The sequence below is a fragment of the Pteronotus mesoamericanus genome, unplaced genomic scaffold, assembly GCF_021234165.1.
Source record: "Pteronotus mesoamericanus isolate MK-2021 breed Mesoamerican mustached bat unplaced genomic scaffold, CSHL_Meso_final contig_2, whole genome shotgun sequence".
NCBI lineage: Eukaryota > Metazoa > Chordata > Mammalia > Chiroptera > Mormoopidae > Pteronotus > Pteronotus mesoamericanus.
Genome location: NW_026555084.1, coordinates 6527875 through 6543610, shown reverse-complemented (window position 1 = coordinate 6543610; position 15736 = coordinate 6527875). Strand labels below are relative to the sequence as shown.

Below are 15736 nucleotides of genomic sequence, written 5' to 3'. Positions count from 1 at the left end.
ACCTATCAGGTTTGGTTCTAATCCAACTCATCTGGTTATAGTGAGTCTGCAAAATGTTATGCTGCATTTTAACATTCGGCAAGAATAGCATTTTGTAAGAACTACCCAGACCTTAGGACCCTTCTGCCATGAAACATTTTTATGTGATTATTATTAGCCATTTTTCCAGTCTGTGCTTTTCTTATTCATTTTTAAAAAATATTATTTTTTGATGAACAGAAATTTTAAATTTTGTTGAATTTTAATTTATCAATTGTTAAAAATTGTTTAAAAATTTTTAAGTTCATTACTCACAGACTCTCTGCATGCCACATAAAGTTTACCATGGGCTATGCACTCTAAGTGGGTAGCATATAAAAAGTCAAGTGATCTTTTTAGGTCTATTTGTATGGCAGTTTTGTTGTTAAGTTGTTTTTGAGCCATAATCCAGAGCGGTGGTTCAAGATATTGCGCACATTTATCATGCTTGAAATAAAAAAATAAACTCACTGGGCTCCACTCCTTCAGAATGATTGTCTCATTTGTTCTCTGGTGCTGGCAGGTTTAGGAATTTAATTGCTGACCCAGAAGTCCTTAATTCTTGGCCAAATTTAAGGCTCACCCCACATACCATTTTCTGGAACAGAGGGCAGGACAATGTTAATGGAAATGACCTGCTGCATTTTAATTTCTGCTTGCTGTTACCACGTGCCTTTTACTGACCTTCGGAATAGTTAATTTAAAAGCACTGGGGAAAAGCACTGGAAAACTTTACTAAATAGATTCTGTCTTAATGAGGCATAACTGAATAAGATATTTCAGAACGGGAATCAGTTGATTGGTGTGCGTGCTTTCCAAAAGCTGGCTCTTGCTTGTTCTGCAAGAGAAAATCGCAACAAGTCCTCACAGAAAGGCTTTGTTGCTGTTTTCTTTTAAAAATAAGTTGGTTCTGCCAATGGTTTTCCTAATGCACCCTCATTAGTCTGGCAATTAAACAGGAAACTTCTCATTGGGTATTTTCAAGACTGCCACGGGGAATCAGCTGCCAGTTTACTGCAACGTTGAAAGCTGCACGAGATTCTGGGATTGGCATCAAAATGCTAATTTAAAAGGTCGAGCGAAGCTGAGAGGCTCACGTTTTCCCTGCCTCTGCTCTCTGCCAGAAGAACAAAGACGCAGCCAGAGAGAGCAGAGGCTGAAACTCATCCCAAATCTGTTTTCCTGAGATCATTTTGGAACCATGCCTGAAATGCCGGAGAACATGGAGCAGGTAAGAGCTAGCGCTCAGGAAACGAAGCATTTTGGAGTTAAGAGTTTCTTTAAATCATCCTGGTGAACGTCTGCCAAAAGCGAAAATGAATGTGTGTCATTCATTTCTTTAAAACATGTAACTTTGGGACATGGAAGAATAAACCAACTTTAATTATTGACCCTCTATGGAGACCTCAGTTAAGTCGTATTAGTTGACAAAAATAAAATGTAGAACAGAACAGCGGTTTCATTTTCTAGATTAAATGCAATGATGTAGGTGCAGATTCTGTATGAATGGGGATTTTATCTATAGTGTGCTCCAGCCTTTCTTTGTCTTGGCGTGAACCGAATCTGCTAACATAAACTTTTAGCTCCAGGTTGCTCTCTTTAAATCGATGGACTTAGCCACAGCGCGAATATGGATAGTGCCTATATAATGATGTTGTCTTTATTCACATAGAAACTTGTATCTTTAAAGAGAATGATTAAAAACCATGCACACACATATGCTTCTAGAACTATATACCACGTTTTACCTGTAAGTATCAAACCAGATTCTCAAATACAGTAAACTTCAGTTCCTCACTCTATAGACGAGGCTTCCCTGAGAGTCCAAAGGCTAGTTACCTGTGCTTGTCCTTAAATCTTCTTTACATTGAATACTTTTTTTTCATAGATTAGATTGCATCACGTTGCAACAAGAGACTTTTAAAAATCCAGTTTTTAAAGAGCGAAGAGGATCTCGAAGCTTCTCCCCCACCCCCATCCCCTTTTCTTTGTTGTCCGAAGACCTGGCATTTGCAGGGCTAGGGCAGTGCTCTCTCAAGGACGTGCTCAGTAATGCCCAACCGCTGAACAGCCGGTTTAAACATTCGATTGAAACAGAAATCGGGAAGTGAGGGCCTCGGGCTCTCTCCCATTGCTGGTTCGAAAATACAGCGTTTCCACAAATAAGGAATGAGTTCTTGTTGGGGTTGGGCAGGAAGGAAAGTCACGGGACTTTTGAAAAAGGCTGCTTAGGCTCGAAACCTAAAAGGATTTTGAAAATAAGGTCTTTTTAGAAAGATCCAAGCAGCAGCAGTCACTCTTGTAAGCGACTCTTAGGTTTTGGTATTCCGGGTGTCTGGACAGGTACACTCAGGCTGTCCCATGAGACGCTAGCGGGCCCTACAGGGCCTGTTCTGTTTTTTAGTTTTGTTTATAATTTCACAGGAAAAAGCGTGATGCAGGTGGTTCAGCATTACTTTTCTTCCTTGGTTCCTTCTTCAACTTTAAAACCTACTTTTTAGCATTCCAGAAAGACAAATAGGCTCTTGAGGTGGTAATGACACAGATGCCAACACTTTTATTTTTCTTCTTTGTCTTTTCCTAAAGCTCTCAAAATGCACTCCTAATGCTCTAGAGATAACATGTCTATGGGGCTTCCCTCTCCCTGGCCTCACCGCCCCTGATCCGTAACTTTAAAATGTTTCATCCTACTTTATATATTACATGCCTAGTTAATTTTTTCAATTTCCAGGCAATCCAATCCAATCCCTAGTCAAGGGGGGTGGGGGAGAAAGAAAAGTCCAAAAAATAAACTACCCCACTCCCGCAAACCGAGCTTGTTCACCATTTAAGGCCAAGGCCTTTGTTGTGTGTATCCCTTTAAGAGTTAGCGCGTGGGCTGAGAGCTCCCCCAGCGTGCCCGCCCCTTTGTGAGGCAACAGGCAGCTGCCCCAATCAATGGGCGCGGCCTTGGCGGCGGAAGCCGGAAGTGGTGAGCGGGGCTGCCCGGACTCAGGGCAGGCGGGTCGAGGGCGTTGGAGCTGCGGCTCGCCGAGATCCTGAGGTGGAGGAAGTGGCGGGTCACTGCTGCAGAGAAGCGAGGACAGCCGACATGGTGGGGCGGGAGAAGGAGCTCTCCATCCACTTTGTTCCGGGGAACTGCCGTCTGGTGGAGGTGAAGGAGTCGTCGCGGGGTCTCGTGGGAATCGGGGTGCAGAGGAGTGGTTTTCTGGGCACATCCCTCCCGAGTCGAAGCCCGGTCGGCTCCCTCAGCGCCACCTTCTGAGCCCTAGGCGTCCTAGGAGTCCAAGGCGGCGCCATCGAGTTTGTTTACCTCGGCGCACACCCCTTAGTGTTTTCCATCCTCCGCTGCAGGAAATGAGTACCTCGGGTTCACTTTTGAGGGGCCCCTCCCGGAGTGAAGAGGGGTTTTCGAAGCTGTTTGGTTTTGAGTCTCTTAATTTCTTGCGCATCCATTGTTCCTCTCCCACGGCCTTACCCATTTGTGTATATCTTAGGAAGAAGGGGGAAAGGTGGCTTTTTAGAAATATCAGTCTTGGAGATTATTGAAATCTTAGTTTTTGCAAGACACGACGTTATGCCTTGTAATCTCCGTGACTAGGAGGTTGTTTTTGCCCCATTTGACAGATGAGACAATGGAGGGTTAGAGGGCCTGTCCTTCGTCCAAGTTCATTAAGTGCGTTTCGAGCCGGGATTCAAATACGGGGCTGTGGGCCGTGGGTCTGGGGCTGTGAACCGCGGAGGAGGTTGCAGAAGGGAAGGTGTTTTCTGTGTTTGGGTCTGCCGCCCCCGCCCACCTTCCTTTCTTCGCGGCTTCCCAGCGTTCGTCAGCCCGCAGACCGCCTCTAGCCGGGGGGTGTAAGTTCAGTGTCTTAGGGATGCGAGAGAGGATGTAGGGGATGGCAGTACTCGATAGTGCAACATTTTGATGCTTCTGAAATGCAGCATATTTAGTGCTTTCACATTATTTTGGGATTTGGGGGAGCGGGCAAAGTTAGGGTAGATGGCTTATTTAAACCTCTGTGTTGCGCCTGTGCACCCCAAACAGCCCGGAGAACACGTTACCTATTGTTCGTTCACGTTTATGTATATCCGTATGTATGCGTGTGTATAAAACTTTTTTCACAAAAAAGACGAGTGAAAATGGGTTTTCCTTCCCTAAACATGGTCCAACCAAAAGCTTGGGACATCCCTGCTGCTCCGAAACCCCGTAAAATGAAAACTGGCCCAGGAGAAGGAGCACTGTCCCCGAGTTTGCGGTAGAGCGGCGCACCCGGGGCTTGGGGTACTGCTGGCTGGGGCTGCCGCAGGGGGACAGGGGTTAGACCAGTGCCCCCTGAGTAGTCGGGGCATCTTTAAAAAGTTTTCCTAAAGCTCAGGACGGTCTCTTCAAAGGCCTCCCTCGAGGGGAAGTCTTGTGAGGATCAATTAAAGACATGAATATGAAACTTAGTAAGTTTTAAGATGTTCTAAAAATTGCGAAGTATTATATTTACCACCAAAGTTGGAGAAGATCCCTCTTTAGGTATTAGTGTGTTTAGGTATTTCTGCACTACTTCTTCTAGGACATTTTTAATGCAGGTGTGCTAAGTTAGAAACCACTGTCACAGAGTGTTATTTTGGGTCACTCTGGAAGAGCTATTTATCTGGTGGTACTGTCTGGTGAGAGAGCATAATCAAAGTGGTAGTTCTGCATTTATTTATACATGTTTAATTTTTCAAGAATTTTTCTTTGTGTCTGGAAATCTGGTCATCTGGTACTGAGCTCTCTCCATCTAAGAGTTGATTCAATAAGGGAAATAAGTTCAGAGTAAACTTAAAATGATGGTTGATATAATTGACTCATAAAGTACTAAAAGTTGAGAGAGCAGACTTTCCAGGCTCACAAAATATTTTCAACTCTTGATCATGGTTTCGATGAACTAGTCAGCATTTTTTCCTTCCGTTCTGAGTTCTTCAGGGTGTTTGGACATTCTTGCATTTTGCAGGAGTAAGTTTACAGAGTAACGGTCCAAAGTAATTTTCAGAGGAATATGTCTTTTAAAAAGAAAAAAAATCAAAATAGTGTGCTTTTAAAAGCTTTAGGTAGAGTTCTGTTTATATATAGAAACTCAAAAATAGAAGAGTTATTTTGGGTTGGCATCTTTTTAGAGTGATGCATATTTTATTTGCCAACCACAAAATAAATTTATAATCCAAGTGGAAAATTTTTGTTTTCGCCCTTATACTGGTGACAGAGGGTGCTCATTGTGTCTCTAGAGAGACTCCGTGAAAAGAGTAAAAGTTACTTATATCCCTAATATTGAAAATATTCGAATTGTAGGAATGTAAGGCTGGAAGAACTTCTGTCACCTTATCCTAATGTCTCATGTTACCAATGAGGAATCAGATCAGTAGAGATGGACTAACTTCTCAATGGCACAGTTTTTGGCAGAGCAGATAAGATTCAATCATCATGACACCAAATACAGGTTCAAAGGATTGAAGCAAAACTCAGAATGTGTGTTGGCTGGACCTTGGAAGCAAGACGACCCAAATTCTGGTCTTAATCTTTTCCCTTTTATTGTGGGCAAAACCTTTCACATCTCTAGACTTCAGGTTCCTCACTTTGTAGAGGTATTTTCTTGCCAAAATTTAAAGAAAATATTTTGTTGGCTGAAATCCATGTTTTCATAGATCAGTTGGCTTCGAGCTAAGTTTCGCAACAGAAAGCCTAGATTAATTTTCATTCCACTTGTAAAACGTCTTGACATGGGTAGACCTAAGGAAAAAAAAAATCTTTAAGAATTTGCCTTTATACTGTCTCTGTCAGCTCTTCTGTTTCAAGTTTTTCCTCTGATAGAAATACTTGATTTTGGTGGCCTTTTTTTTAAAAAAATGTATAGTCTGCTAAGTTATTCAGCTGAACTAAGGGTTAAGCAAAAGTCTGTGTGCATATTTTAAAAAGTCTTTGTGTGCACAGTTTTAACAGCTCTGCTTTAAGTAAGCACTTAATTTACCTAAGTAACCACCACTTTGAAATAAAAGCTTCAAGATGGTAAAACTTAATAAAATTTCTTTTTTTTTAAATAATAAATGTTGACTGGATAAGTGAAGATTTTTGAAGGAAAACCTGTCTTGGTTTTAATATCCTAAATAGCGGTTTCTTTTTAATTTTAATATGTAACGAATTTTTTTTCCCCACAAACACAACAAATCAGTTTAGAATATTTTCGTTGTTTTTTCTTTCTTATCCTCTGTATCTGTATTTATTAGTTTAGCTGGCCTGTGTAAATTTAAAGTTTTAATTCAGAAACATTTATCAGTTTGGTTAAACTTAGAAAGAATATTAGTGCCATAAGAGTCAAATTCATTTTTCCTTCATATAAATTCCTGTGAAATGTGAATTTTCTTCACTTTGACCTATGAAAATATAAATCAGTGAGTTTTGAAAAAAACCTTGGGATTAAAAACTGGAAACCAGAAATGTCAATTTGTAAACATATTGGTGGAATATAGTCCAGATATTTAATCAGGCCATAAAATAAGCATAAACTTAACTGGAGTTTATAAACTGAAGAACATAATTAAAGTAGCTGTTTTTTACTCATTTGGACATGATCATAAACATAGGAAATCAGTCTTTTTGACTTGCTAATTCCTTGTAGTACCATCTTAGGGTCGTTTTTTTTTGTTTGTTTGTTTGTTTGGTTTTTTTGCCTAGGGTAAGTTTATTAAAACTTTTCTTAAGTGACATAGTTATCAATGCAGTTTGATCTTTGTTTTAACTTAAGAATTGGTAAATAGATATGGGACATGAATAAAACTACTTAGACTTGAAGTATTTAGTGAATGATGATGTTTACTAATTTTGTTGAGAGAATATTTTCAAACTAAATAATTCTTTTTCTTCCCCCTTCACCCTTTTAGGAGGAAGTTAACATCCCCAATAGACGGGTTCTGATTACTGGTGCCACTGGGCTTCTTGGCAGAGCTGTGTACAAAGAATTTCAGCAGAACAACTGGCATGCCGTTGGCTGTGGTTTTAGAAGAGCAAGACCAAAATTTGAACATGTTAATCTTTTGGATTCTAATGCAGTTCATCAAATCATTTATGATTTTCAGGTATGGTGTAGTCTGCTTATTTTAACATGTAAACCGTATTAAGAATCGTCTGGATGATACAGAAAATGTTCTTGCTCTCAAGGAAGTTACTGCACTTAGGGTCTAACCTATTAAGCAACAAGATGGAGTACACTTTTTTTTTCCCTTCAGTATTGCAGAGTATATGCAATCCTTAAAACGATTAGGTTCAGACATAGTTAACAAAAGACAGTATAAAGCATTTTATAAAATGCTTGTGTTTCTCAAGTACTCGTCTAAATACCACTCTCTCTGCAGCTATTTTAAAAATATTATCTATAAACCTTACAAAACTGCAAAATAGACTTTTCTAAGGTAAACGCACCGCAGAATAAAGTTTTTCCATTTTAGAGATGACAAAGGCTCAGAGAGGCTAAATAACTTATGGCCACGGTCATAGTAAAGTTACAGAGAAATTTAGGTTCTGTTCAACTCTAATCAAATGGAGAGTTTAATTTTTCTAAAAAGAGGGACCAAGTGACACCAGCATCAAAATCCTTTGGGGAACTTGTTCCTAGGCCTCTCTCCCAGAGACTTTAACTGAGTGAGTCAGGTCTGGGACGGAGGACTTGACATTTTAGAAAGCACCCCAGATTGTGCACATTCAAGTGTGACAACAGTTCCGATCGAGCTTCCTCAAACAGCTGCGGAGGAGGAGGAGATTGGTGATGCAGGGAGGTCAGCCCTGCCCGCTCGGGGTTGTCCCAGATCTTAGCGCTGGCTCAGCTCCTCGGGGAGGCAGGTGCCTCTCCTCTGCAAAGGACCCTCTCCTCTCCTCTATCTTGACGTCTGTCACCTGATACTGAAACAGTTCCTCCACATACCTGTCTTTTCCACTAAGTGAAATCTTTGCCTCTTGCACACTGCTCAGCTTATAGGTGGTATATTGCATGCTCAACTGGGAATGTAATTTTTATAATAGTTGATTTTCTTTAAGTGAATCGTCTAAGATATTTTAATTTATGAATTTGATTTGCAGTCTGTTCCTCTCCCTTTAATATGGAATTATTAAAATGTAGGTCATATTAATCACACAAAGGATAGCTCTTTTTTCCCCCATGAAGCTTATTTTTTATTTTTATTTTTTAGAAATATAGTTGTTGACACAGGTTTGTCTGGTTTTGCCTAGGGATTCCTAAATTGGTCTTTCCTTTTCAGAGCCAACATATATTTAAGGAAGTTCGAATCTACAAAAAGGGAAGCGTGACAAAATATAGTGATTGTTTAGTTGAATGGATGTTGACCTAACAACTTTTCTATGAATTAATTTGCTGTTGGAAGGCTTTAGTTCCTCTGCTGTATTCTTTTTTTGTGTGTTAAAAGTCAATGCTTAACTTCCAGCCCCATGTGATAGTACATTGTGCAGCAGAGAGAAGACCAGATGTTGTAGAAAATCAGCCAGATGCTGCTGCTCAACTTAATGTGGATGCTTCTGGGAATTTAGCAAAGGAAGCAGGTAATGACAAATTCATTAAATCTTCATAAAATATTAAATGATTGCTGAGTTTGTAAGGATTAAAGTTTTGCAGATTGCTTATGAGAGATTTATTTCAAAAATGATGCATAAGCTGTTACAAATTCCAATAATGAGTAAATATCATTAATTTAATAGATTGTTGTTTTTGTTTTTATAGCTGCAATTGGAGCATTTCTAATCTATATTAGCTCAGATTATGTATTTGATGGAACAAATCCTCCATATAGAGAGGAAGACATACCATGTCCCCTAAATCTGTATGGCAAAACAAAATTAGAAGGAGAAAAGGCTGTCCTGGAGAACAATTTAGGTAAGACAACAATCTTTCGCTTTGAGGATTCCTGTTTATTTATGGTGTGTGTGTGCATGTGTACCTTATTTAATTAAAAAAGTTAAAGAACAAATCATTAGAGAAAAATTATAAAAAGTAATAAAAAAGAAAAATTAGAATTTTGGAAGTCTTGAAGAATTTGTGAATCTTTCCAGATAGTTTCTAGTATCATTGCATACGTAAATATCATTATTTATAGAAAATAAATTATACAGTACATATGTATGTAATCTAATTTCAAAAAACGGCACTCATTTCTCTTAGATTAGGGTACGCTGTTATTTGTGTGGTTTTTCTTCTGTGTGTGTTTGTATATACATGTATATATGCACATATGTGCTAATTATTAAAGGTCCATATATAACCTCCTGGAAAAAAATTTTTTTAACTTTAAAATTTGTATAGTGAAAGTTCTATTACAATGCTACCTCAGAGAGAAGCACCAAATGTGATTATGTTTGAAAGCACTTTTTGTGAATGTTTTTAAAATATTTGCATATTGTTTTGTAATCTGCATCCCCCACCCTTCCCTCCCCCAACATACTTACAATTCAGTACAAATGGAGACATCACTCAGATATCATTTTCATATCACTGGCTGCATGGTACTTGATTCATTGATCCCCTGCACTAAAACTATTGCCTTAGACTGTACTATGTCTTTGGGAAACATCCCCCAGTATAAGTACTGCACTAATAGATGTTTCATTTTTCAGGGGGTTTTTTTTGTATTGTAAATTATCTTGAAGAAATTATCCTTGAATATATATATCTCTATATGGTTGTCCAATAAGTTAATTTAAGTAAAGTGTTTGATTTTCAATAAAAGTGTCAATTATCTAGTCTGTTGTAACCCCTCATTAGGAACCAATGTAAAATCTAAATAGCTCATAATTCTTTAATCAGTGGTTTCAAGAATTATGTGGTGAATATTCATATGCCCTTTATGTAGTTTCACCAATTGTTAACGTTTTGCCACATGTATTTTGTACATAGTTTTTTTCTGTACTCATTAAGAATAAGTTGAATTTTACCCCCAAATAATTTACTGTGTATCTTCTAACAAAGATGCTCTTTACATAATTACAGTGCAGTTACCACACTCAGGAAATTTGACATTAGTGTAATTTACACTCTGTGTAGGAATTTTCCCAATTGTCCCAATAATGTCCTTTATTGCATTTTATTTTTTTAATCTAGGATCCAATCAAGGATCACTCATTGCATTTAGTTTTCATGATCAGTTTTATTTTTAATGATCATAATAATGAAGAACTTATATATAAAAATAACCAAATGAGAGAACATTTAAAAACATTCAGGATCACATTTGTTAAATGGGCAGCATTACAGGTGAGTTCTGTCATTTTGGTCTGTTGCAAGTTTTTTACAATATTGTTTCAATCCATGTACTTTCATCTTACATCAATATCTAAGAACCAGTCTGCTTTCAGACATTACCTGATTTTCTTCATCTGTAGGAGCTGCTGTTCTGAGAATTCCTGTTCTGTATGGAGAAGTTGAAAAGCTTGAAGAAAGTGCTGTGACTGTTATGTTTGATAAAGTGCAGTTCAGCAACAAGTCAGCGAACATGGACCACTGGCAGCAGAGGTTCCCCACGCATGTCAAAGACGTAGCCACCGTGTGCCGTCAGTTAGCAGAGAAGAGAATGCTGGTGAGAATCTTGGGACGGAAGATTGTCTAACTTCCGTCTGAGTAAAAATCCTGATAATGAGTGAAAGTTAAAGAGCTTTGTTCTTATTTTTCAAATTATTTTATTATTTTCAATTAACCGTTGACATTTTAGTATTATTTTTGTGTTAGTTTCATGTGTGCAACATAGTGGTTAGAAAATCGTATACTTTACAAAATGTTCCCCCTGATATTTCCAGTACCCAGCTGGCACCAAACGTAGTTATTACAATATTTAACCATATTTCTTAAGCTGTACTTTATAAAGTACTTTTTTAAAACTGCAAGGAGACCAAGCAAAAATAGTTAACAGATAGTAGGCTGTATTTCTAAATAATAAAAATATCGTGCCCTTGTGTTTCTCAAATATTACAGACCACATCTGTCATTCTTTTACTGGAAACTTGTATTTTTCAAGCAGTCTCCTGGTGTCTTCTTTTTTTAAAACTTCACCTGAAGATACATTTATTGATTTTAGAGAGAAAGTAAGGGAAAGAGGGAGTGAAACATCAATGTGAGAAACATTAATGGGGTGCCTCCATATGAGCACTGAACTCGCAGCCTAGGTATGTGCCCCGACAGGGAATGGAACCCACAAACGTGTACAGGACGGCACTCCACCCAGCAGAGCCACCCACTCAGGGTTCTCCTAATGTCTTTTAAGCAGTTACCGTACTTTGCTTAAGATCTGTGTAATATCAAAGAAGAATCTACATAGGAATTTATAATTTCAGCCATTTAAAAAAATAATTTGTATGTTTTTTTAGATATTTGAATAGTTGATTTTAAACATTTGAGAATGTCGGAGCTAAATAGAATATCCATAAAAAGATTAGGCTGATTTATTTTAGAACATACTAATAGTATAAGTATAGTTTTTTAATACATAAGATTTATATATCTCTTAAATATGTATTGTGACAATATTTAAGGATGTTACGACCAATTAGCTCATCTTGAAAAATGGTTCTATTAAATTTTGTTTTTAGCTTCTTAGGATAATTGCAAATACTCATTAAATTGGGCTGTTTGTCCAGAAAAATCTATAAATCATGCTGGCTGGTGTGGCTCACTTGATTGGAGCATCATCCCATAAACCAAAAAGTAATGGGTTCGATTCCCAGTCAGGGCACATACCTAGGCTGCAGGTTGAGTCCCTGGTCAGGATGTGTACGAGAGGCAACTGATCAGTGTTTCTTTGACACTGATGTCTCTCCCTCGCTGTCCCTCCTTCCCTTCTCTCTAAAATCAAGCATGTCCTCGGGTGAGGATTGGAAAAAAAAAAAATCTTTAGTCATTTCTGGGATTCCTGCTAAATAAAATGTTTTTATGTTAAAAAGTTCTCAGGGCTAAATTCTAGAAATTGCTTTTCATTTTAGTAGGGGTTTTGAATATTTATAGAGTGTTTTAGAAAGGAGAGAATGCATTTTAATTCCTGGGCCTTTAAATCACCTTTCTTATCAAACCCACCACTCCACTCAACTCAAAAAGTTGAAACTGTTGTGAATTTTTGTGTCCTTGTCAGGATCCATCAATTAAGGGAACCTTTCACTGGTCTGGCAATGAACAGATGACGAAGTATGAAATGGCGTGTGCAATTGCAGATGCCTTCAATCTCCCCATCAGTCACTTAAGACCAGTAAGTACATGGCATTTAAAACCTCGCTTTTTGAAAGTCCAGAACCATCACTGTAGTGTGTATTATTGATAACATTTGCTTGTTGCTTTGGAAGTAACTTGATTTTCCAGTATGAATCACAGTGACCTTCACTTGTATGTTGGCAGTTTATATTGTTACTTTTTTCTAAATTCTTATGTATAAAGAAGCCCATTGGTATTGATGATTTTGTAGAGAAAGTATTGCCTTGATTGTGACAGCCTTTTTAAAAAAAAATTTTTCCAGGAATCAAATCAGATTTCTTGCACTGAGGACAAAGTGAAGTAGAAAAATATAAAAACCTCAACATGTAGCCTTTCATTTATTTTTAATTTTTTGTTTTTATTTTTCTTCAAAGATAACTGACAGTCCTGTGTTAGGAGCACAACGTCCAAGAAATGCTCAGCTTGACTGCTCCAAATTGGAGACCTTGGGCATTGGCCAGAGAACACCATTTCGAATTGGAATCAAAGAATCGCTCTGGCCTTTCCTCATTGATAAGAGATGGAGACAAACGGTCTTTCACTAGTGTGCATGTGTTGTCCTTTTTTTTTTTTTTTTTTTTTTTTAAATGATAGAGTATGTGGCACTTTTTAAAGAAAAAAGAAAATAGTTTTGTATGAGTGCTCTTTAATTGTGACTTAACGATCTTTCAGGTAAATGATGTTCTTGCACTAGTGAAATTATGTAAAGAACTAAGGTCAGTAATGCCTTGTTTGAAGTAATAATGTTTGTTTTCCTCATTTTGTTTGTCCTGGCTTACCTTGCTGTTTGAGTATAGTAGATTATGATTCTTCAATATTTGAGAGCCAGGATGAAACCGATCTGCTGTAGACTTTTGCGAGGGAGGGAATGAAATGCATTGTTCATTCCTCTAACCTCTACAGTTTCAGGACTATTGCAACTTTGACCCTTTTCTGTTTTAAAAGTGTTAAATAGTATGAAAATCATTGTTGTTCATTGTTTGCTTTGCTTGAGCCCAGATCAAAATGTTTGAAGAAAGAAACTTTATTTTTGCAACTTCAGTACAGTTTTTATGCTTGATACATGTCCACATGTTGTGTATATTGGCACTCCTGCCGCTCGATGCCTCCTGCTTTTGTAGCAGCGTATGGTGAACACTTGAGAATATGTGTGTTTGTGTCTGTAATTTTTAAATACATATAAAACTGTCCTTTTCACTCCATGTCACTAAGTGATATTTCATATGTGCGATTATACTAATAATAATGGGCCTTGTCTTTTGACCGTTCATGAATAATAATAAATAAGTACTGCTGGCATGGTAATGCTTAGTTTTCTTATAGTTCCTTTTTTTAAATTTAAGAACCAGCCATCTAAACTTAGTGTTATTTTGTTGCTTTCATTTTTAAAAATTATATTCTTACCATGTAATATCTGATGCATCCAAGAGAATATATAGTTAATCTGTTGAGACATAAAACAGGGTAAAAAGGAATAGGATGAACCCACCACTTGAGATCTAGAATGTTACAGATACTGTATCTACTTGTGTCATTTGTTTTTTGTTTTTTGTTTTTTTTAACTAAAATGAGTGTAATCTTGTTACACATTTACACTGAATGTTCCCTCTGAAGAATGTAGAATGATGAATGTGCTATCTGTACCCAGTAATGCTCAGGTGACCTTACCTCAACAATCTCTTTGGTCCCCAGGAAGGAAGTGGAAAAGGTAGACGGCTGGTACGACTTGGCTTCTGTTCAGAGGTCAGTGAAGACCCTGCTTTCAGATTTTCTGATTGTACTTGTTGGGTATTCTTTCCCTAGATCATGATCTTCCTTTCTCATTGGATAAAAAGTCCTAATGTACTTAGAATTGGGGGTTTAGAGAAGATCAGATTTGGGTGATTTGGTTAAAATAGCAATCCCAAAACCATGCTGTGTTTTATAAATAGGGATGTATTGACTGATCGAATGCCTGAGCCCTACTCTGGACCCACAGAAATAGAGTTTCTGGAATCGATGCTTGCTAATTTAGGTTTAAATGTTGCCAGGTACTTCTAAGGTAGCCAGCCTGGCTCATAAATTTGAAACCTTTTCTTTTTTCTTTTTTTTTTTTTTTAAGTTACTTCATTTCATATAGTACAAAATTCAAATTTTCAAAGTTAAAACCTTTCTCATCCTTCTAGCCACTGATTGTTTCCAACTGAGGAAGAAACCAGCATTGGTCAGGTTCTGGTGTGTGTTTCTGGAGGTGCTCTGCATATGTGTCTATACTCCCAACCATCCTTTTATTTACACAAAGAGTAACGTAATGCCCATTTTTCTACACTTTGTTTTTCTTCTCATTTAATACGCCTTGGAGTTTGTTTAGTCCATGTAATTTTTTATTATTCATTTTGAAATTTCAGTCTTACAGAAAAGTTGGCATAATAGCATAGAGAATGCCTATATTCCTCTTCCAGATTTTCCAATTTGTCAACATTTAGCCACATTTATTATTTTCTTCCTCTTTTTTATATGCACACACAATAAGGTATGTTTTTTCCCAAACTATTTAAGAGCATGTTGCAGCCAAAATGCCAAATCACCCACTTTATAGTATATAAACCTAACTATGTTTTCTAAAAATAAGAACATACTTCCACATAACTCTGTAATATAACAATTGAAATCAAGAAATTAACATTATTGATACAAATATCTAATCCACAGATGGATTCACATTTCATCAGTCACCCCAGTAATGTCTTTTCTAAGTCAGTTGTTAGTCATCGTGCTTTAGCTTCAGTCTGGAACAGTTCCTCAATCTTTCATGATCTGGACATTTTTGACATCTCTCTCTACATATGACACCATAAATTCACATTGATACCTCCGATTCCGGTCCTGCTCCCCAGGGTTTATTTTAGCTTTCCTCTTTCTGTATCTGTAGCTTCTTTACTCATTTGTTGACATCGTCAATAAAAATCATTCTTCCGATCACACCAGGTGCCCCCTGCTCCCCTCATCACCCAGGCCTCCTTGAGCCTATTGAGCATCCCTGAGCGCTGGGCCATGGCTCTGACGTCAGGGACAGTGGGCCAGATCTGTCACTAGTAGCAAACAGTGTATAGGTGAGTTGAGAGAACTTGCTGACTTGAAAGGCAGTATTTTATATAGTGGAAAAAAGTCAGATCTGGATTTGAATGCGATCCTAGCAAGTGACATTTTTCTTTTGAGTTTCAGGTTCTGTTTCACCAGCCTGTTGTGCAGATGCCTGGAGCACAGATAACTAGCACCTGTAGCATTGGGCTTACTGCGTGCCTGTGGGGTGGGGCTTGCTATACCTGGTACCATAGTAAAGACTCCCTAATTAGTGATGGAGAGAGCCATTGTTAGAACCAGGTTTGCCTCATGTATGTTAATAATACCATATACATAAGAGTGTGCGGTTCATCTAGTAGAGACCTAACCCCCAGATTAGGGTAAGCAATTTT

At 37.8% G+C, this 15736-nt stretch overlaps 1 protein-coding gene across 2 annotated transcripts; it reads left to right on the top strand.

The window, feature by feature from the left end:
• The first annotated feature begins 1057 nt into the window (after positions 1 to 1057).
• MAT2B (methionine adenosyltransferase 2 non-catalytic beta subunit) lies at positions 1058 to 14146 on the top strand. Of its 2 annotated transcripts, none has more exons than XM_054568080.1 (7): positions 1058 to 1249; positions 6928 to 7122; positions 8482 to 8596; positions 8775 to 8927; positions 10430 to 10623; positions 12166 to 12279; positions 12656 to 14146. In XM_054568080.1, the coding sequence occupies exons 1-7, from the start codon at positions 1220 to 1222 to the stop codon at positions 12824 to 12826; spliced, it is 972 nt and encodes a 323-aa protein (XP_054424055.1). In that variant the 5' UTR covers positions 1058 to 1219; the 3' UTR covers positions 12827 to 14146. The 2 variants fall into 2 exon arrangements, with proteins under 2 accessions (XP_054424055.1, XP_054424054.1); XM_054568079.1 differs by lacking the exon at positions 1058 to 1249 and adding an exon at positions 3002 to 3172 and having other exon boundaries at positions 12656 to 14145.
• The last annotated feature ends 1590 nt before the right edge of the window (positions 14147 to 15736 follow it).